General features: G+C 35.9%; 1 protein-coding gene across 3 annotated transcripts in view; it reads left to right on the top strand.

The window, feature by feature from the left end:
- The window catches only part of HMCN1 (hemicentin 1), a 467939-nt gene that overhangs the window by 314413 nt on the left and 130051 nt on the right, over nucleotides 1-23475 (top strand). For all 3 annotated transcript variants that reach the window (XM_087858481.1, XM_045811326.2, XM_087858478.1), the window contains exons 42-48: nucleotides 2066-2162; nucleotides 5900-6022; nucleotides 7036-7197; nucleotides 8811-9092; nucleotides 12183-12350; nucleotides 16757-16870; nucleotides 17436-17522. In XM_087858481.1, the coding sequence (XP_087714607.1) occupies nucleotides 2066-2162; nucleotides 5900-6022; nucleotides 7036-7197; nucleotides 8811-9092; nucleotides 12183-12350; nucleotides 16757-16870; nucleotides 17436-17522 (1033 nt within the window). The remainder of the gene's footprint in view (nucleotides 1-2065; nucleotides 2163-5899; nucleotides 6023-7035; nucleotides 7198-8810; nucleotides 9093-12182; nucleotides 12351-16756; nucleotides 16871-17435; nucleotides 17523-23475) is intronic.

The following is a 23475-nucleotide window of genomic DNA, read 5'->3' on the forward strand; positions in this document are numbered from 1 at the left end:
CACAAAAGTAAATTCAAAATGAATGAAAGACCTAAATGTGAGATAGAAAACCATCAAAATCCTAGAGAATGCAGGCAGCAACCTCTTTGACCTTGGCCATAGCAATTTCTTTTTTGGTGTTTTTTAAGATTTATATTTATTTGAGGTGGGGGGGGGGGGAAGCAGAGGAAGATGGAGAAGGAGAGAATCCCAAGCAGACTTCACTGAGTGCAAAACCCAATGTGGGGCTCAGTCCCATGACCCTGAGGTCATGACATAAGCAGAAACCAAGAGTCGGATGCCCAACCAACTAAGCCACCCAGCTACCCCCATAGCAACTTCTTACTAGACAAGTCACTGGAGGCAGGAGAATCAAAAGCAGAAATGAACTATTTATCTTCATCAAGATAAAAAGCTTCTGCACAGTGAAGGAAACCATCAACAAAACTAAAATGTAGGCTGTGGAATGCGAGAAGATATTTGCAAATGACATATCTGATAAAGGATAGTATCCAAAATATATAAAGAACTGATGTAACTCAACACTCAGGGATACCTGAGTGGCTCAGTAGGTTATGTGTCTACCTTCAGCTCAGGTTATGATCCCAGGGTACTGGGATTGAGTCCCTTATTGGGCTCTCTGCTCAGCGGGGAGCCTGCTTCTCCCTCTGCCTGATGTTCCCCCTGCTTGTACTCTCTCTCTCTCTCTGACAAAATAAATAAATAAATAAAATCTTAAAAAAAAAAAAACTCAACACCCAAAACACAAATAATCCAGTTAAGATATGGGCAGAAGACATGAATAGACATTTTTCCAAAGAAGACATCCAGATGGCTAACAGACACATGAAAAGATGCTCAATATCACTCTTCATCAGGGAAATACAAATCAAAAGTACAATGAGGTATTGCCTCACGCCTGTGAGAATGGCTAAAATTAACAACACTGGAAGCAAAATGTATTGGCAAGGATGTGGAGAAAAGGGAACTCTCTTACACTGTTGGTGGGAATCCAAACTGATGCAGCCACTCTGGAAAATAGTATAGAGGTTCCTCAAAAAGTTAAAAATAGAATTACTGTATAATCCAGCAATTGCGTTATTAGGTATTTACCCAAAGGATACAAAAATATGGATTCAAAGGAGTACATGCACCCCACTGTTTATAGCAGCACTATCAACAATAGATAGACTATTGAGAGAGCCCAAATGTCCATCGACTGATGAACGGATAAGGAAGATGTGGTATATATACATGATGGAATATTACTCAACCATCAAAAAGAAGGAAATCTTGCCATTTGCAGCAATGTGGATGGAGCTAGAATGTATTATGGTAAGTGAAATAAGGCAGTCAGAGAAAGACAAATATTATTTCATTCATGTGGAATTTAAGAAACAAAACAGATGAACATATGAGTGGGGGAAAAAGAGAAACAAACCACAAGAGACTCCGAAAGAGAATAAACAGGGGTTGATGGAGGGAAGTGGGTAGGGAATGGGCTAGATGGGTGATGGGTGTTAAGGAGGCATTTGTTATGATGAGCACTGGGTGTTGTATGTAGGTGTATGTAGGTGTTGAATCACTGAATTCTACTCCTTAAACCAGTATTTCACTGTAGATTAACTAACTAGAATTTAAATCAAAAATTTTAAAATCTTACAAACCCAGTATAGGGAGAAGACATGTAATAAACCAATAATAAAGGTGTTATTTTACTGAACAATATCCTAGATATATAAATGTTATCTATTTTAAAGCCCAAATAACTTATTCAGAAATTGTGATTTTTGTTGCTATTTTATCTGAATTTTATTTAATTATATTTAAAAGGCCTTTCTAGACCTTCAGCCACTAATATTAATTAGATTAAAACAAAGTATGATATAGATGAAAATTGTCGAATCTTGATTTAAGTGTTGAATGTGGGTGATGGGCATATAGTCATACATTTTACTCTTCTCTCTATATATGTTTGAAAACCTTTAGAATACTCATGAAAAGTAAGAAGTCACAAATAACATTAATAGAAAAACTCCAGATATGAAATAGAAACTCAAGTTTCAAAGCATGGTTTTGTTTTTAGATTGAAGAGGCTCAAGTTCAAGACACTGGTCGTTATACTTGTGAGGCAACAAATGTTGCTGGAAAGACTGAGAAAAACTATAATGTCAACATTTGGGGTAAGTGTGATTATGTATAATTAATTTAAGATCAATTATAGATAGACTTCCAGAACTTAAGTATATTAGTCATTGTAATTTTGATGTAGAACCGTTCTCCTCACCTGCCTGAGCTTATGCTCTTTAGTTCTTACAGCCAGGATCTTCTAATAATTGAGCTTTCTCCATGAACTGATGGTGGTTTGATCAATTGAAATAAGTCAAAAGGCCAATCATGCCTGTGGATTCTGCGTGTGAGAGAGAACACCTGCACTTGGTGACAGGTGGGATTACTCAGCTGACCAGTGAGAAAAGTTATCCTCGCTTGAAATTCTACCATTTGTTACCAATTAAGATAATTCTTAGGAATTACCACGACTTTTACTTGGCTACGACTGTCTGCTAATTGTTAAAAAGTACTCCCTTTTCCAGCATATCCACCTTTATTTTATTTACTTCTTTTAATTCAGGTATAACGTATCATGCCCTCTTAATTTTGATTGTATTTGTTTAAACTTTTTAACCATTGAGATAATGAGCTGAAATATCTCTTTGATTTAAAAAGTTTATTCAAAACCACATTTTAAAAATAAAAATAGGTAGAGGAAATAATTTGATTCCAATGGAGAGCAAATATGTTTTAAAACTTTAAAAGCATGTGTTTATGTAGAAAATGATTTGTTAATTATAAATCATTATCATTTTAAAAATTCTTAAGGAAGATTTTGAGAAATGCTATTATTCACCCTATAAAAGGATTAATTTAACTTTAAATAGTGAAATTTACTAGGTGGTAATTTATTTATTATATATTACTTATGTATCATTAACATCTGTACTTGCCTCCTTCCATCCCTATTCTCCCTCCATTGCTCCTTCCCTTTCTTTCTCATTTCTTTCAAATGGGAGAAATATTTGTATAACTCCCAGTTAGGACCAGACACTGAACTAGGTGTTGTCAAGTAAAGCTTGAAAAAAAGAAAAATTGGGAAGTATAATCAGTTAGAAAATGAGGTGAGAAATTCATTTCTGCAATGCTGTATTGAAGATACCTGTACAGTGTCCTTGTGAAGCTGTCCTCCATGCAATCAGAAATAAAAGCCTATAATTTAGGAGAGAGAAAGAAAAGAGTTAAAATATAAAATTGGAGACATGAGTATATATGTGGCAGTTGAGATCCCTTAGAGAGTAAGAAAAATGTGTACAGAAGAGTACTGGAGAATGACTCTCACGTGGACCATATAAGGGCCAGAAAAAGAGACACAAATGAGAAACTGAGAAGAAGCAGTGAAAGAGGTAGGGGAACACTTGTGTCATGAAAACTAAAGACAATGGTATACCTAAAAGAAGAACATGGACAACAAATAAGTTGGACATAGATGGATGGGTAGGTGAATGAATGAATAATGTCACATATTGCAAAGAAGTGAAATTAGACGTAAACTACAAAGTGTAGTTTACAAATGAGACCAATGCCTCTTAAAGAAAAGCAATTTAATAGTGGAAAGCAGAATACAGTATATATAAGAATAAATGATAGGGGAGAAAGTTGATACATCAAGGATAGAATCACTAAAAAATACGTATGGGTGTGCCTCTGTGTTCTAGACACTATGCCTCATGTAGGCATAGAGAGGTTAATGAGAAAGACAAAGACACTGGTCACACAGAACATGTAGTCTGCTGCTGCAGAAATATCTTTACTTTAAATAACCAATTCAAATTAAATCTCCTAAGAGATGTCATAGGAGTATTTGTGGGAAGACATATCAGGGCTCATGACATCTAATTGAGATTTTAAGAATGAGTAGGCATTAGCTCTGTAAAGAGGGTAGAAGCATTACAATGACCTGGAGAATACTGTCTGCATTCATTGAACCAAACGTCATTCACTATGGAGCCTGGTGTGGTGCAGTGGAGAATAAGAAGATATTAGGTAGGAAAGGTAAAAGGCGGCAGATTGAAAAGGACCTCTAAAACAAATTTTTGAAGTATAGATTTGATTCATAAGGCAATGGGGTTCTGTTAAAAGGATTTAAAGAAGTACTGGGGTGTTCAGATCTATATTTGGGGAATAAAACAGATAAACTCTAGCAGTATTTAAGAAATTAACAGGATTAATTGATTACATGGAGAGGTGTGAAAAGAGGAAGAGTAAAGGATGGATGTCAGTGTGGGTTGGCCAGATGGGCCATGTGGACAGCAGTGTCCTTCCCTCAGAGAAGGAACAAAGGTGACTGAATTCAGTTGTGGGCAAGTCGAGGTTGAAAGTGCCTCTGATGTACCCAGGTTGAGATGTTTAGTAGTCAGATACAAAAATCTAGACCTCAGATGGGGTCTGCATTACAGATACAGATTTGCAAGTATTTGTGTCAATAGCCATGGGAGTAGAGGAGGGTGGAATTGAGGTTGGAGATGGTGTACTTACAGTGATGGCCATCTATATAATCGTCATTTTCTTCTGCAGAACTTTCTATCTGTGGTAAAGGAGATGACAGAGTAAACTGTAGGATTCATCCAGAGGAAGGGTGTTGTGAAATAGGAAGGGCAACAGTGCAAGGCAGTTGAGATTACTGGCAAAGAAGTAGTTGAAATTATTGATCATGAAATCTAAGCTGGATAGAGAAGTCAGTAAACAAGAGTCCGCAGCTGGATTGGGAGGTTTCTGAGAGGTCAAGAGACTTGAGATTCAATTAGGTCGATGAAGTGAGAATTGGGAATAATTGAGTGAAGAGCTATAGGGATGGAGTAGGAGGAGAAATGTTCTAGATGATGGACATGGTGGAGAAAGGGATGAGCAGATCAAGGAAGTGAGTATCCATGGTGGTTAGACTGGATATACACGCAGATGTTGAGTTATACCGAAGAATGCCAGGTCTACGTGTGAAGAAGGATAACAAGTACCAAATTGTTCAGTGAATAGAAAAAGAATGGCGGGTTCCCAGATGATGGTGAGGGAGAAAGAGAAGAAAATTGGTGGCATGAGCCTCAAATGGGGGCAGTTGAACAATGACTGGAAGCTACATTGAGGGGGGAGGAGGATTTTCCCACTCCTCAACTCCCAGGAGCTTGAGAGAGCAAGCATCTGCCACCTGATAATATTGCAGCCAGAGAAGCATCTTGAGAGGAGAGTTCAGCCAGCAAAGGCGGACTCGGGGGTAAGGCAGCGTTCACTTAAACTTTCCAAAGAGAGACTAGAGGACAGTGGGGAGGCAGGCTGTGCATTCTAGAGTAGGTAACATGCCCATTTCTTGGATCAAACCCCTGTGTCTGTCCTTTACCATAATGTTGTAAGCCTGATGTTTTCCAGTTCTGTTCAGCATCTGAGACATCAAAACTGGCTGAGCAGAAATGACAGTTAAGCGTAAATTTGGTAGGTGCTTTAGCTTTTTGATACAAAAAGTCTAATTATCTACAATACATTAGCTTCTTTGTATGCCACTCTGAATATTTTGTTAATTAAGTTTCTATCTGGGAAAACGGGAAGTCTGTTAATAGGTATTCTTTGTCTTACAGTTGACTTTTTTTTTTATTATGTTCAGTTAGCCACGGTATGGTACATCATTAGTTTTTGATGTGGTGTTCAATGATTCATAAGTTCATATAACACGCAGTGCTTTTAACATGGTATTGATATGTCAGCCTCAAGTGCTAATTATTTCCTTATGTCATTTGAGTGGGAACCTGTTTTTAAATGTAAAATGTTAAGGAAATTTTATGTCGAGTTAATGTAAAAATAGTATTTTTTCATCTTTCAGTACCACCAAATATTTATGGTTCTGATGAACTTGCTCAACTTACAGTCATTGAAGGGAATCTCATTAGTTTATTGTGTGAATCAAGTGGTATTCCACCCCCAAATCTCATTTGGAAGAAGAAAGGTCAGTTTTCATCCTCAACATTTATAAAATTAAATATAAACATTAAATGAATCTATGTTTTGTTTGACAAACATGTCAATTTATTAACAAACTTTCCTGGGGTTTGCATACTAAAATACTAGATGGCGTGATCACTTTATATTAAATGTGTAGCATGTGATAACTTCTACACTATCTCGCTGAAAATCGTCAGTTTGGAAACTGTTCTCCAGAAAAAAAGTAACTTTCTGTTTCAGTTGATTGCTTTATAATCGAATGCATTATAGGGTGTCCATAATGGTCAAGAATCCACCATTCTAAGAATTCTTTTATCTTCTTTAGAATAAGCTTTAAAAAATATTTTCTATAACTTTTTTTCTGTATTTTCTATAACATTTTGCTGTATTTGTGACAGTTTTGCAATGTATGTTAAGATCGAATTCTGTAGTTGAACAAATTTTCAATTTATTCATCAATATATATTTATTTGTATCCATTAAGTATCAGATAGATCATCTATATTTTTAGGGTTTTTTTTAAAGATTTTATTTATTTATTTGAGAGAGAGTGAGAGCGAGAGAGATCACAGAGGGAGAGAGAGAGGGAGAAGCAGACTTGCTGCTGAGCAGGGAGCCCGATGTGGGGCTCAATCCAAGGACCCTGGGATCATGATCTGAGTCAAAGGCAGACGCTTAACCGAGTGAGCCACCCAGGCTCCCAATATTTTTAGTCCATTTTAAGAATAATTTTGTTTTACTCTTTTAAGATTTTACTTTATTTTTCTAAGTATGCTTTCAAGTGCAATATTGAATGAAGGAAAAATTTGCAGGAGATAATCTTAAAATAAATATCTCCTCTTCATCCTGCCTCTCCTCTCCTTTCTTCTCCTCCTTCTTTTTGCATAGGACTATTTTACAGCGTCATCTGCCTTTTAGGTACTTGAACTAAGATGTAAATAAATGTACTTATCAGTGTATGTACACAAAATGCTATATATTTTTGTTTCATATTTTGCCATTTTGTTTTCTTTGCAGGCTCCCAAGTGCTGGCTGATTCTGCAGGGCGAGTCAGAACATTATCTGGAGGCAGACAGTTACAGATCTCAGTTGCAGAAAAATCAGATGCTGGGCTGTATACATGCGTGGCATCGAATGTTGCTGGAACTGCAAAGAAAGACTACAATCTGCAAGTTTACAGTAAGTTATTGATTAGTCAGACTTTCTTTTAATCTTTCTGTCTTTCCTTTTTGCTTTTTCTTTGTATCTTAAGATACATTCAAGGCAGTATGGTTATAATATACCTATCATAAGACTCACAAATTTAAATTGTGCTGACATAAACAAAGAGCAGTTGCTTATTTCTGTCTGTTGTTCATTTAACAATACAGCTGTGCACCTGTATCAGCATGCTGATAGAAGACACATCAATGTGGTTGTAATGTACTGGGGGCAGGATGGTGGATGTGTGGAATGGGGAGAGATGGTATATTATAGGGTAGATTTGCAAAATGTAAAAATATCTCATCTTAAAGAATATTTAATTTGTATAAGATTTTAAAGTGTTTTAAATATTTACATTTAACCTTTATGTGAACCATGATATGAAGCAAAATTATTGTTTCCATTTTGCATATGTAGTCATCTAAGCCCAGAGAGGTTCCCATGACTGACCAAGGTCACCTGACTTGATTGTAGTAGGACTGGCACTAGAACCCAAGATTACTAATGCTGGCCCATGTTTCTTCCCCCGCACACCTATGTATTAGAATTGGTCTAATTTTTTTTTTCTTAGACTAAGTATCTGTTATGTAAATTCAGCTACAAAACTACAGAATAATGTGATCAGTGGCTTAACCAATTAGAGACTTATTTTCTCACGTAATGAGAAGCCTAAGGTTGGCAGTCACTGGAGTTGGTCAAAACCTTACTCATATCAAGACAGGAGAGCTAGGATTCTCCTGCTCCTACCTCTGTGGTCTCAAGATCATTGCTTCAGCCCTGGTATCAAGTCCACACTGAAGGCAAAAGTAAGGGTAAGGAGTGGTATGTTTTCCTTTCATCAGGACAGCAAAAAAAAATTCCCAACCCGTGCCCCTAATCCCCCATGCCCACCCAGCAGATGTTTATTTAGATTTTATAGGCCTGAATTGATTCATGTGGCCATTTCAATTTTCAGAGAAGACTGAGAAACAGCTTTTCCGACTCCTGTAGTGGAGGGTGAAGGAAGAGTGGAACTGATTGTGAGCAAGGCTACCATCTGTATTTCAATGTTAGTACTACAAAGGCTTCTGTAAATTAGGGCTATGAATGATAAGTTCAAGTATTTGTATAACTTGTTAAAAATGAGCGAAAGTAACAAACAGAATTTTTTTTTACTGTGTTGATAGCTTTATTCTAAGCATGAACACATTTAGAAACATAGGAGGCATTGCATCTCTCAATACAGCAATGCCATGTCTGTTAGCTCTGGGTCTTTTCTTTAGTAGTTAATATTTCTACATCAAAAATGAGTTTAACTTTGGCTGATACGAATTCCTGAAGCAGAATTTCCTACTTTACTATTTTTTCTTTTTTTTTTTTTTTTAAGATTTTATTTATTTATTTGACAGAGAGACAGCCAGCGAGAGAGGGAACACAGGCAGGGGGAGTGGGAGAGGAAGAAGCAGGCTCCTAGCGGAGGAGCCTGATGTGGGGCTCGATCCCAGAACGCCGGGATCACGCCCTGAGCCGAAGGCAGATGCTTAACGACTGCGCCACCCAGGCGCCCCTACTATTTTTTCTTTTTCTTTTCTTTTTTTTTTTTTTTCCAGTTCGACCAACTATATCCGATAGTGGCAGCCACCCTACTGAAATCATTGTTACTCGAGGGAAGAGTATTGCCTTGGAGTGTGACGTGCAGGGTATTCCTCAACCAAAAGTGACCTGGATGAGAGATGGCCGCCCTTTGACCAAAGGAAGGGGAATGGAAATATTGGATGAAGGTCGCATCCTTCAGCTGAAGAACATTCACGTATCTGACACAGGCCGTTATGTGTGTGTTGCTGTGAATGTAGCAGGAATGACTGACAGAAAATATGACTTAAGTGTACATAGTAAGTATAAAGAAGCTCAATAAGTCTATTCACTGGCCATTATAATCTATAGCATCTTGGATGGGAAATGTAAGCCTTCAGCATTGAGTCTTTTATTTATAGTCTGTGATTTTCTGCATATGCACCTTTTCTTTGGGCCAGTCTCATCACTTATCCTTCTATGTGTGGCCTCCCATTTCTTACCTTGCTGAAACAGGCATATATTGGACATTCTCTTAGAAAAGCACATAGTAGATTTAATTGTCTAATTGTCTTCTTCAAGTACTTTTGAACCAGTGCTATCTCAAGTAATATTCCTTGATTCTATGTTTTCCAAATTTGCTGTCTTGGTTAGTATAAGCCTGGGTTCCTTAGAGTTTACTGACTCAATATCAGTTGCTCATGAGTTGTACTGAAGTCAGCTTTAATATTCTAATTAATGAGTCATAAATGTCAGTAGGAATAGATGAAGCATACATGTACTCGAGGACAGTTATTTGTATGCATATAATTTGAACTGCAATTTTAATTTTTTTTCTTTTTTTTAAAATTCAGTTTATTTAAGCTAACAACAAAGATAGTTTCCCTCCCTCCACTGCTCTCTGTACCTATAAACTTGGTTTTATTTATTTGTTTTTTTTTTTAATTTTTTAATTTTTTTGAGGTTGTTTTCTGTATCTTTTTTTTTTATTATGTTCGGTTAGCCAACATATAGTACATCATTAGTTTTTGATGTAGCGTTCAACGATTCATTAGTTGTGTATAACACCCAGTGCTCATCACAACACGTGCGCTCCTTAATACCCAATTTTAGATTCCACATCTAAGAGAGATCATACAGTATTTATCTTTTTGTCTGACTTATTTCACTTAGCATAATGCCTTTGAGGTACTTCCATGTTGTTACAAATGGCAAGATTTTGTTCTTTTTTTTATGGCTGAACAATAACTCATTGTATATATATCCTTTAATTTCTTTATTCATCCATAATGGACATGGGTTGTTTCCATTGCTTGGCTGTTGTAAATAATCCTGCAATGAACATGGGGGTGCATGTATCATTTCAAGGTAGTGTTTTCATTTTCTTCATATAAATACCTAGAAGTAAAATTCCTAAATCATATGGTGTTTCTAATTTTAATTTTTTGAGGAACCTCAAAAAACCTGTTTACCACAGTGACTGCACCAATTTATAGTTCCACCAACAGGGCCCAAGGATTCTTTTTTCTTTTTGTCCTCCCTTTGTTATTTTTTATCTTTTTGATAATAGCCATTCTGAGGTGATATCACATTGTGCTTTTGATTTGCATACCCTGTTGAATAATAATGTTGAGTAACTTTTCAAAATGCACCTTTTAACCATCTGTATGTCTTTTTTGGAAAAATGGTTATTCCTATCCTTTGCCCATGTTTAATTGATTGTTTTGGGGGGCCTATTGAATTGTATGGATTCTTTATATATTTTTGATATTAGCCCCCTATCAGATCTATGATTTACAAGTATTTTCTCTCATTCAGAAGGTTGCCTTTTCATTTTGTTGATAGTTTCCTTTGCCGTGAAGAACGTTTTTACTTTGATGTAGTCCCAATAGTTTTTGTTTTTGTTGCTTTTTGTTTTTGGTGTCACGTTCAAAAATCATCTACAAGACCTGTGTCAAGGGGCTTATGTTTTCTTCTAGGAGTTTTATGGTTTCAGGTCTTATGTTCAAGCCTTTAATCAATTTGAGTTCATTTTTATGTGTTGTAAGATAGTGGTCCAATTTCATTCTTTTCCATTTGGCTATCCAGTTTTCCCTAGCACCATTCATTGAAGAGACTGTCTTTTCCCCCATCAGATATTCCTGGCTCCTTTGTAGTAAATTAATTGACTATATATGAGTGGGTTTGTTTCTGGGCTCTCTATTCTGTACCATTGATTTATGTGCCTGTTTTTATGCCAATACCATACTGTTTTAATTACTATAGCTTTGTAGAATAGTTTGAACTTAGGGACCATGATGCCTCCAGCTTTGTTCTTTCTCAAGATTGCTTTGGCTATTTGGGGTTCTTTGTGGTTCTATATAAATTTTAGGATTGTTTATTCTATTTCTGTGGAAAATGCCATTGGAATTTTGATAGGGATTGTATTACAAAGTCTATTACCTTGGGTAGTATGGACATTTTGACAATATTATTCCTCAGTCTTTTTATCTGTACCTTCTTCAGTTTCTTTCATTATTGTCTTGTAGTCTTCAACATACAGGTCTTTCACTTCTGTGGTTAATTTATTCCATGTATTTTATTCTTTTTGATGCAATTATAAATGGGATTGTTTTCTTAATTTCACTTTCTGGTACTTCATTATTAACGTATAGAAATGCAATAGATTTTGTGTATTGATTTTGTATCCTGCAACTTTAATCAATTCATGTATTAGTTCTAACGGTTTTTGGATAGAATTTCTAGGAAATGCATTTTTTTTTTAATTCACAGGGGCTTGAACTCACAACCCTGAGGTCAATACCTGAGCTGAAATCAAGAATCAGATGCTTAACTGACTGAACCACCCAGGCGCCCTTGCAATTTTTCAATCTACAGAAACAGTGATAAATTTAGTAGACACAGTCTTATAACTTGATTCCAATTAGGTCATGCACAAAGTCCAGTATTAATATCCTGTAGTTTGCAGCAAATATGTGAGCCAAAGCTAACATAATCAGAATGTAAAAGAGAAGAATTTTCAATATTAAGCATCTTTTTTGTTAGATTACTTTTTATCTTTAGGACTAGAATTACTCGTTAGAAAAGTCCGCCTATAAGAAGTTCATGAATCCATATTAGAGATTTACCAGACAAGATGAGTGACTCATAGAAAATAATTCACTACCAATACAATAACAATATGAAAGTTATTTCCTGCTATGAGTGGGGAAGAACCGACATTTTTACTTCCAGGAATGTCACACTAAAAATATTGCTACTTCTAATAAGCTCATTGTTGTGGTTGCTTATTTTGCTTACTGTTGACCAGGAAATGGAAGTCATCTTTTTAACCATAGGCTATTGAGGATTTGGTGTTTGTTATATATTAACTAACTTCTTTTCCTTTTCTTGTTTGTTTTATCATACAGCCCCTCCAAGCATCATAGGAAACGATGGGATACCTGAAAATATCAGCGTCGTGGAAAAGAATTCAGTGTCTCTGACTTGTGAAGCTTCAGGAATTCCCCTGCCTTCGATTACCTGGCTTAAAGATGGGTGGCCTGTCAGCCTTAGCAGTTCTGTGAGAATTCTCTCAGGTATTAGAAATTTTCGTTCCCTGACAATCTGGTTAACTTCATATGGCCACAGTTTCTCCTTAATTTCTCTGTATTTTATTTTTTCTTTTTGATCTAGGTGCTTACTATAATGCTGATCATATTAAGAAAAAAATATTTAGGAGGACATCAGAAGTTACATGAAAGGGAGTGGGGGAATCTCCAGATATTTCTAGATCCTCTTAAAAAAGAAACCTTGGTATTTGCATATTCCTTAAATCATGGGGATGTCAGAATATTCATGCTACAATGAGTACCAACCCATTTGAGAAGTGAGGATGCAAAGAAGTGCTGAAATTGAAGCCAGAGTCTAGGACGAATCATGTTATGTAACAAATCTCCATTAACCAAGTATTTCATCTGAGTGAGTTTGGTATTTCTCGGATGCGTTGGTTTCCCATGAGCTAGGACTTTATTGTAAAAAGGATATTCAGCTTATTCCTCATCTGATTATGTAAGAGAATCTATTCGCTTGTCCTTTACGGACCAGTATAAGCATGAGGAGAGGGGTCTTGAGGCTATCCCACAAGAGTCTGCGCTTTGCCCCTGTTGTAATGATTTGCATACAGACTGAGAAAAATGGTCTTGCCAAGCTGTGGTTAGTAAAAGGCTTAGACACTTAGAAGAATACCTAATGTGTTGAATGAAGGCATCTGGATTCAAACACACCTCACCCTGGAATGTTTGAGTTAAACCTAAGACAATGAAAGTCAAATAAACTCCTGCACTTAACGTTTAAAAAAAAATGATGAGGGGCGACTGGGTGGCTCAGTGGATTAAGCCTCCCACTCTTGATTTCCTCTCAGGTCATGATCTCACAGTTGTGAGATCGAGCCCTACATTGGGTTCCACGCTGAGCGGGGAGTCTGCTTCTCTCCCACTGTCTCTCCCTCTGCTCCTCCCTCTATTTGCTCTCTATCCCTCTGTCTCTAAAATAAATAAATAAATCTTTAAAAAAATGATGAAAATTTGGGTGACATATAGCTTCAGAATTCTCCATATAAGATCTCTGAATTATGTTTGCAATTCAGTATGCATTAACAGTGTAATGTGGTTATCAAGGAAATAAATGCAATATTTCACCACATTAATAAAATATATTTTAATCAATAAAATAAGGATGAGACCAAGTGTATCCTGACTTACTCATCATAAAGACTAGAGAAAGGATTTATTGACAATATTTTCAAAGAAGAGTAACCATGATGGTAAATTCTGATTGTATTTAACCTGGAAAAATAAACTGTAAGTAACCTTATGGTTACGTAGTGAAAATTAAATTTAAATACTTGAAGAACCATGCCGCAGAAAAGGATTACATTGGTTCTGTCTATTCCAAAGGTTAAAAGCAATGCCAGTGTATGGAAGATTTTAGGGACAGATTTGGGTCTGAATATAAGCAGCTCAAAAAATATTTATATTGTTTAAAGTCAAGATGAACTATTTTTAAGAGTGACCTCCTACTTCTAAATTTGTTCAAAATTTAAATTTCCACGTTTGAAGGCTTTTTCACAAAAGATCCTTTTCTAGTGTTTGAATTAGGTCTAAATATCCTAAGGTCCCTCTGTTTTTTCAAGATGGTCTATAAATGATAGGAGCTTGATAAAGAATATATATTGCTATAATTATTATATTTATTGCCTATAATTCTCACTAGATTCATGATCTCCAGCAAGTTACTTAACTTTGCTAACTTCCATCTTTTCACTTATAAAGTGAAGGTATTAATAGTATTTACCTCTTAGGGTTTTTGTAAAGATGAAATGGGTCTGTGTATGTACATAAAGCAGTTAACACAGCTCCTGCTTATATGGTAAGCATCCAGTACATGTCTGCTATTGCCATAGACAACCCGGTAAAAAGTTTAGGTCTCCCCGTCCTGGGATGTTTTCCTGTTTCCTTACTACATTGTTTTCCTTTGCGTAGGTGTCCCAGTCTCTGTTGATCTTAGGAAATGCATACTAATAGCAAAGGTTTTATTACAACTTGGTTACCAAAAACCTGAACCCGTTATCTTCCTGTCTTGAAATTATCCTCATATTTTTGGCTTTTTTTAAAAAAAAATTCTTAATCACTGAAAAAGTAGTACTCTTTTTAAATATAATAGCTACATCAGGGCTCCTGGAAATGAAAAAGGCAAGATAGAAATGATGTACTGCTATCACAAAGAGTGATGAACTCTGGCTTATTATAGATTTACGGGAGTGGTGTTTTGGTTTTATTTAGTTTTGTTTTGCTTGACTAGCAGCTGGAGATCCCTGAGTGAACACATTAAAACTATTTGACCTTGTGACGGTGCCAAAGGAGTCATTCAGTTTTACAGTCTGAACATGTGTATTGTGCAATAGATGAATGAGAATCAGATGAATGGCGTATGACTTGCTTGGTCATTGGTCTGCTGCACACTTCTATTCCATTAAGATTCATTCTCCTGAGACCTTAAGTACAGATTTTCTGAAAGCAGTATTTTTGTGAAGACCCTGTCCTTGTTATGAAGTTGTGTGCCAAGAACAGATAGCTGCTATAAGAATTTAATAGATACAAGAAACATCTCCATTTAAGTATAACTTACTGTCAGATCCTTTTGTTGTTGTTTTTCACTGGATTAAGTGAGAGGACCAGAAAACAAGAGAAAGATCATGAGACAGGAGGCTGAGGTTTGCAGAGCTAGCAGTAACTCATAACAGCTGTACTGATCTAAGATCTCTCAACTGGAATCATATTATGGTCTCACTAACCTGAAGAAGCAGTGAATGCTTGAATCCTTGCCTAATTAACACAAGTTTTTTGACATGTTTAGATAATTTCTGTATTTAACTTTCCTTATTTAAATTCAGTTGGGGAAGAAAAAGATTGAATTCTGGTAATCAGCTTTGTTTATGTAAATAAGTTACTACTGAGTTCACCTTTCAAACAGTTGAAGATGGGAGGTTGCTTCTAGGAAAAGCTCAGTGACAGCTTGTTGTGTTTATAAAAACAGAAAGCAGATGGACATTCCTGATGAATCCAGAGCCAGGTGAATAGTCACATGAAAATTTCATGTTTAACCATTTCAGTTGTTTTAGTTCCAATTCAGTGTACAAAGCAAAAATATACCAGATAGAAAAGTATTAGGAAATCTAAGACAGGATTTGCTTTTTTTTCTGAGAATTGACTTCTCAAATGGTCTCAAAGACTCTCTCTGTGCCTGCACGTCCTCTGCAGGCTGTTTCAGTCCCATTTGCTGCCTCCTCTTTGTCCTTCAATGGAGTTTCTTTCCAAATTCCACCCTTCAGCATATCAGAGTTGCCCTCTCAGTCTACAAGCATTTCTTGGATGAAGTAGGGCAACCTTCATTACACAGAAGTTCAAAATATAAAAAGTAAAAAAGCAGATATGCATGAGCGAATCAAGGGGACCCCCCTACCCGTCCCCAAAGGGGACTTTGATCTAAATAATTCTAGGATTCCATGAAAACCAGTAGTTGGTCTTCAGGGTTTCTCCCATTCCTTCTGTGCTGATGTCATCCCAATCTGGGTTGCTGGTATAGACCTCTTTCTCACATTCCCATTTCAGATGCCCAGTGGCAAACTGGGAATCTTTTCTTAAACATTCTGTCACAGTTGTCTTTCTAAAGCACAAATCACATCGTGACCTTTCTTTTTTTTTGTTTACACCCTTCCATAGCTTTTAGTGAACACCATAAAGGCCAGATTCCTTAGCATAGCATTCAAGGGCCCACAGAATCTGGCCATCCACCAGCCATTACTCCAGCTAGCCTCATCTCTCTGCATTTGCTCCACCTGCTCTCCTTTAAGTACAAAACTCACATCTACTTTCTACTCTATATCCGTATTCATACTCTACCTATAATGGTGTCTCTCAACTCTTCTCTGTATAAAAATAAACTTGCTTTTTGGGCACCTGGGTGGTGCAGTCATTTAGGTGTCAGACTCTTAGTTTTGGACCAGGTCGTGATCTCAGGGTCATGAGATCGATCCTCATGTCAGGCTCCACACTGAGTGTGGAGTCGGCTTGAGATTCTCTCTCCCTCATCCTGCCCCTTCTGCTCATGCTCTCTATCTCTGTCTTTCAAATAAATAAATAAATCTTTGTATATATTTGCCTGTTAAGATTATGTTCAAACATCACATCTCTGAAACTCCATTTCTTGTTTGTTGTCACCTAGCATTGTATTTATTTTTTTAGCCATGGAACCAGAAAATTCTTCTGAATTATCTTTTCTCCTTCATATAGGCTTAAAGCATATGATTTTTTAAAAGCTTGATATTAATGAATGTTAAAGGCCTTTGAAGCATATTGACTGAATTTTGCCTAAATTGAGCATTTTTTGGCCAACTTGTAAAGTTACAGATTTCTTTTTGAATCATCTTGGTTTGCTTCTCCAGGAGGCAGGACTCTGCGGTTGATGCAGACCAGAATAGAAGATGCTGGCCAGTATACTTGTGTTGTAAGGAATGCAGCTGGTGAAGAAAGAAAAATCTTTGGACTTTCAGTATTAGGTATTTTTGTAATTTTCAATATCTAGTAAAACAATCTAATTGGCTTACTATATTCTGGATGTAGTTAAAATTTATCTACAGCTTGATCTCACATTTATGTTTTCTTTGGCCCCTGGACTGACATTCTTGGCAATAATTCAATGTTAGAATAATTTGGATGTAATCAGTTGGATTAAAATGGCTGAAATGCTGTGTCTTTTCAGTTCACAGTTGTTCAGACTCTGATATCTTGTTTAACGTGAATACTTATCAGAGTTACGGTGGGAGAAATAAATGTCTAATAGATGTTCTTATTAACTTGTTGACATTTTTATCCAGACTTTATAACCTCTGCTACAATAAAATTCATTATAATTGAATTCATGACATATAATCTTATATCTTAGAATTGATCAAAATAGTTTTATGAAGTTATGCTAGTGAACGATGATAATTTGGGGGTTTATTTTAAAGATTATAACTTAATACAAATGTAAACATAGGTGCCTATAGAATAACACCCCTGCTCTTAGAATTGTTGCTTACTTTTTCTGTCTTTTTCTTCATTTAATTTTTTTTTCTTTAGTGCCACCTCGCATTGTGGGTGAAAATACATTGGAAAATGTGAAGGTAAAAGAGAAACAGAGTGTTACACTGACTTGTGAAGTGACAGGTAAGGGACTTAGCTCTTGTACTTCTGCTGTTCTCCACTCACTGATTATTTATTGCCTCCACTATGTATCTTAATTAGTTGAAAAAAGTCAAACTACTATAATAAGCATTTGAAATTGAATTCTAGTTGAGTAGAGCCAGTGGAAGTGTAGGAGGAGATTTCTCAGATTCTGTGGAAATAAGAATACTCTCCTACACGGATAAATTTTACCATCTTTACCAGTGATGCAGTGTGTTATTGTAATGAAAGTAAGTGAATCTTAAGAGGACATTATCAAATCTGGTTTGTTGTTCTTGTAGCTGTTTTTAGGTTTTTTGTTTGTTTGTTTGTTTGTTTTTAGTAAAGATGGCCTTGGAGTTTAAAAATAACAATGGGAGTAGCACATAACATTTTATAGAAAGCCAGTGTTTTAGGGAAGATTTGATTAGTTTATTTCATAGTTTATATGCCTTGCATGAGCAATAAATTTAAGTAAGCAAGGAACTGTTTCTATTTTAAGCAAGGCAGATAGAAAGAATGTGTTATATGCTATTACTTAACCTGCTTTTTTTCCCCTAGAAATGATATGGTAAATAACAACATTGGGACCAGCTGCCTACATTTTATAGCATCCTCCCCTTGAGGCTTCCAGTTTTTTTTGTTTGTTTGTTTTTACATTGGCATTTGGTTTTCAGTTATTTCTTCTTTATTTTTCTCTTAGTTTTATTGAGATATAATTGACATAGAACAGTGTGTAAGTTTAAGGTGTACAACATAATGATTATACATACCTCTTATATATATATATATGAATGTCTATATTTCAAAATGAGCACCACAATAAGTTTAAACATTCATCATCTCACATAGTTATAATTTTTTTTTGTGATGAAAACTTTTAAGATTGATTCTCTTAGCAGCTTTCAAATATATAATACCGTATTGCTAGCTGTAGTTACTGTGCTCTACACTATAGCCCCAGAACTTACTTATCTTGTAACTGGAAGTTTATACCTTCTGAGCACCTACAGCCATTTCCCCCCCACCCCTCCTCTGTCTCTGGAAAACACCAATCTTTTCTTGGTTGCTATGAGTTTTGATTTTATCAAGTCACACATATAAATGAGATCATACAGTATTTGTTTCCTCTGCCTTTTTCACTTAGCTTAATGCCCTCAAGGTCCATCCATGCTGTTGCAAATGGGAGGATTTCCTTCTTTTTTATGGCTGAATGACATTCCCGTGTGTGTGTGTGTGTGTGTGTGTGTGTGTGTATTTTCTTGTATCCATTCACCTGTCAGTGGACACTTGGGTTGTTTTCTATTTAAATTATTTTGAATAATGCTGCAGTGAACATCGTAGTGCAGATACCTTTTCAAGATAGTGATTTCATTCTTTTCGAATATATGCCCAGAAGGGAATTACTGAATCACGTGGTAGTTCTATTTTTAATTTTTCGAGATCTCCCTACTGTTTTCCATAGGAGCTATGCCAATTTGCATTCCCACTAACAGTGCACGAGGGTTCTCTTTTCTCCATATTTTCACCAACATTTGTTATGTCTTGTCTTTGTTAGAATAGCCATTCTAACATGTGTGGGTGATATCTTATGGTTTTTACTTGCATTTTCCAATGATAGTGATGTTGAGCACCTGTTCATGTACCTGTTGGCCATCTGGATGTCTTCTTTGGAAAAATGTCTATTCTAGTCCTTTGCCAATTTTTAAATTATATTATTTGATTTTTTGCTATTGAGTTAAGTTCCTTATATAGTTTGGATATTAACCCTTTATCAGATACATGGTATGCAAATATTTTCTCCCCTTCCAGAGTTTGCCTTTTTATTTTGTCGATGATTTCTTTTGCTGGGCAGAAGCTTTTTCGTTTCATGTACTCCCACTTGTTTATTTTTACTATTTTTGCTTGTGCTTTTAGTGTCATATCCAAGAAATCATTTCTCAGACTGATGTCCTTATGCTTTCTTCTAGGAGTTTATGATTCCAGTCTTTTTGTTTTATGACAGACTTTCCTTCTTCTTTTTTTTTTTTTAAAGATTCTATTTATTTATTTGGCAGAGAGAGAGAGACAGCCAGCGAGAGAGGGAACACAAGCAGGGGGAGTGGGAGAGGAAGAAGCAGGCTCCCAGCAGAGGAGCCTAATGTGGGGCTCGATCCCAGGACCCTGGGATCACGCCCTGAGCCGAAGGCAGACGCTTAACGACTGAGCCACCCAGGCGCCCCTATGATTCTAGTCTTATATTTAAGTCATTAATCCATTTCAAGTTAATTTTTGTGAGTGGTATAAGACAGGGGTCTAGTTTTATTCTTTTGCATGTGACTAGTTTTTCCAATGCCATTTATTAAAGAGACTATCTTTTTTTATCGACTATTCTTGGATCTCTTATCCAAATATTAGTTGGCCATATATGCATGGGTTTATTTCTTTTTTCATAATACTGTTCCATTGGTCTATGTGTCTTTTTTCAAGGCCAATGCCATACTGTTTGGATTACCTTAGCTTTGTAATATAGTTTGGAATCAGGAAGTTTGATGTCCCTATCTTTGTTCTTTCTCAGAATTGCTTTGGCTATTTGGAGTCTTTTGGGGCCAGATGAATTTTAGGACTGTTTTTTTCTATTTCTATTAAAAAAAAGAACTTTAGAATCTTCATACTGAGTGCATTGAATCTATAAATGGCTTTTGAGTACATTGAATCTATAAATGGTTTTGAATCTGTAAATGGACATTTTAACAATACTAATTCTTCCAATCTCTGAATATAGGAAAAAATCTTTGCATTTATTCATGTCTTTTTCAACTTCTTTCATCAATGTCTTATAGTTTTCTGTGTAAATAACTTTCACCTCCTTGGTTAGATTTATTCCTAAGTATATTATTGTTTTCTTTATTTATTTTTCAAATAATCTGTTGTTAGTGTATAGAAATGCTGGTGATTTTTGTATGTTTATTTTGTATCCTGAAACTTTACTGAATCCATTACTTAGATCTAACAGGTTTTTGGTGGAGCCTTTTTTTTAATTTGTTCATTCATTTAAAAAATATTTATTTGATTTAATATGTGAGGCATACAGTAGTGAACAAAGCAGATAAAATCCCTGCCCTCATGGAGCTTATACTCCTGGTGAAACGAACTAGACAGAGATACAGTAAGTAGCCTTCCTTCCAGACCTAGCACTTTCTTTGAATCCAGGACTTCTATTAATTCTCAGATATGAAGGTTCTAGCAAGTAGTCATTTGCCTTTCTTTCTTTCTTTCTTTCTTTCTTTCTTTCTTTCTTTCTTTTCCTTCCTTCTTTCCTTCCTTCCTTCCTTCCTTCCTTCCTTCCTTCCTTCCTTCCTTTTATGTATATATATTTTGTTTAAATTCAATTAATTAACATATAGTTTATTATTAGTTTCAGAGGTAGAGTTCAATGATTCATCAGTCTTTTTTTTTTTTTAAAGATATTATTTATTTATTCGACAGAGAGAGAGACAGCCAGCGAGAGAGGAAACACAAGCAGGGGGAGTGGGAGAGGAAGAAGGAGGCTCATAGCGGAAGAGCCTGATGTGGGGCTCTATCCCATAACGCCGGGACCACGCCCTGAGCCGAAGGCAGACGCTCAACTGCTGTGCCACCCAGGCGCCCCCATCAGTTTTATATAATACTCAATGCTCATTACATCACCTGCCCTCCTTAATGTCCATCATCCGGTTATCTTTAGAACTTTTTATATATAAAAACATGTCATCTGCAAATAGAGGCAATTTTAATTCTCCCTTTCTGACTCTGATGCATTTCTTTCTTCTTTTCTCTTCTCTTCTCTTCTCTTCTCTTCTCTTCTCTTCTCTTCTCTTCTCTTCTCTTCTCTTCTTTTCTTTTCTTTTCTTTTCTTGCCTGATGAATCAAACTGTTCTAGCTAGGACTTCCAGTACTACTATGTTGAATACAAATGATGAGAGTGGGCGCCTTCATATTGATCTTAGAGGAAAAGCAAGCAATCTTTTACCACCGAGTATAGTGTTAGCTGTGGATTGTCATGTATTGCTTTTATTATGTTGAGGAATGTTCCTTCTATATGCAATTTATTGAGAGTTTTTATCATGAATGGATGTTTAATTTTGTCAGATGCTTTTTCTGCATCTATTGAAATGAGTATATGATTTTTTATCTAGTTTCAATGAATATACGGTGCTATTAGTTTCAGGTGTACAATATAGTGATTCAGTAATTCTGTACCTTACTCAGTGCTCGTCATGATAAGTGTGCTCTTAATCCCCTTCACCTATTTCACCTATTACCCTACTAACCTCCCCTCTGACAACCACCAGTTTTCTGTATTTAATAGTCTGTGTTTTGGTTTGTCTCTTTTTTCTTTGTTCATTTGTTTTATTTCTTAAATTCCACATATGAATGAAATTATATGGTATTTGTCTTTCTCTGACTGACTTATTTTACTTAGATCTATCCATGTTGTTGCAAATGGCAAGACTTAATTCTTTTTTGTGGCTGAGTAGTATTCCATTGTGTATAGCTATATCACATCTTCTTTATCCCTTCATCTATGGATGAACACTTGGGTCATTTCCATACCTTGGCTATTGTAAATAATGCTACAATGAACATGGGTGTGCATATATTTTTTGAATTAGCCTTTTTGTTTTCTTTGGGTAAATACCCACTAGTGGAATTACTAGATCATAAGATAATTCTATTTTTTTATTTTTTGAGAAAACTCATACTGTTTTCCACACTGGCTGCACCAGTGCACGAGGGCTCCTTTTTCCCTCTGATAAGTGCATGAGGGTTCCTTTTTCTCTACATCCTTGCCAACACTGTTTCTTGTATTTTTGGTTTTAGCCATTTTAACAGGTGTGAAGTAGTATCTTTTGTGGTTTTGATTTGCATTTCCTTGATGATTAGTGATGTTGCATCTTTTCACGTGTCTATTGGTCATCTGTTTGTCTTCTTTGGAAAAGTGTCTATTCATGTCCTCTGACCATTTTTTAATTGGATTATTTGTTTTGAGGGGTGTTGAGTTGTATACATTCTTTATATATTTTGGACAATAACTCCTTCTCGGGCATATCATTCACAAGTATCTTGTCCCATTCAGTAGGTTGTCTTTTTGTTTTGTTGATGATTTCCTTCACTGTGCAAAAGCTTTTTATTTTAGTGTAGTTCCAATAGTTTAATTTTGCTTTTGTTTCCTTTGCCTGAGGAGACATATCTAGAAAAATGTTTCTATGACTGATGTCAAAGAAATTACTGCCCATTGTTTTTTTCCTAGAAGTATTATGGTTTCAGGTCTCACATTTAGGTCTTTAATCCATTTTGAATTTATTTGTGTTTATGGTGTAAGAAACTGGTCCAGTTTCATTCTTTTGCATGTAGCTGGATTAGCATATAATTTTTTTTAAAAGATTTTATTTATGTATTCGACAGAGATAGAGACAGCCAGCGAGAGAGGGAACACAAGCAGGGGGAGTGGGAGAGGAAGAAGCAGGCTCATAGCAGAAGAGCCTGATGTGGGGCTCGATCCCAGATCGCCGGGATCACGTCCTGAGCCGAAGGCAGACGCTTAACCACTATGCCACCCAGGCGCCCCTAGCATATAATTTTTATCCTTTATTAATGTGATGTATTATATTTATTGATTTGTATATGTCAAACCATTTTTGCATCTCAGGGATGAAGCTGACTTGATTATGGTGTACATTCCTTTTAATTTGACATTGAATTCAGTTTGCTAGTATTTTGTTGAGAATTTTTTTTTTTTTTTTGCATCTGTATTATTCAAGAATATTGGCCTGTAGTTTTTTTTTCCTTTGGTGTCCTTACCAGGTGTTGGTATCAAGGTAGTGCTGGCCTTGTAAAATGGTTTGGGTATATTTCCAAGTCTTCAATTTTTTGAGAGTTTCAGAAGAATTGCTGTTAATTCTTCTTTAAATGTTTGGTAAAATTCACCAGTAAA

This window comes from Ursus americanus, chromosome 2 (assembly GCF_024610735.1).
Source record: "Ursus americanus isolate L20-20 chromosome 2, mUrsAme1.1.p, whole genome shotgun sequence".
NCBI lineage: Eukaryota > Metazoa > Chordata > Mammalia > Carnivora > Ursidae > Ursus > Ursus americanus.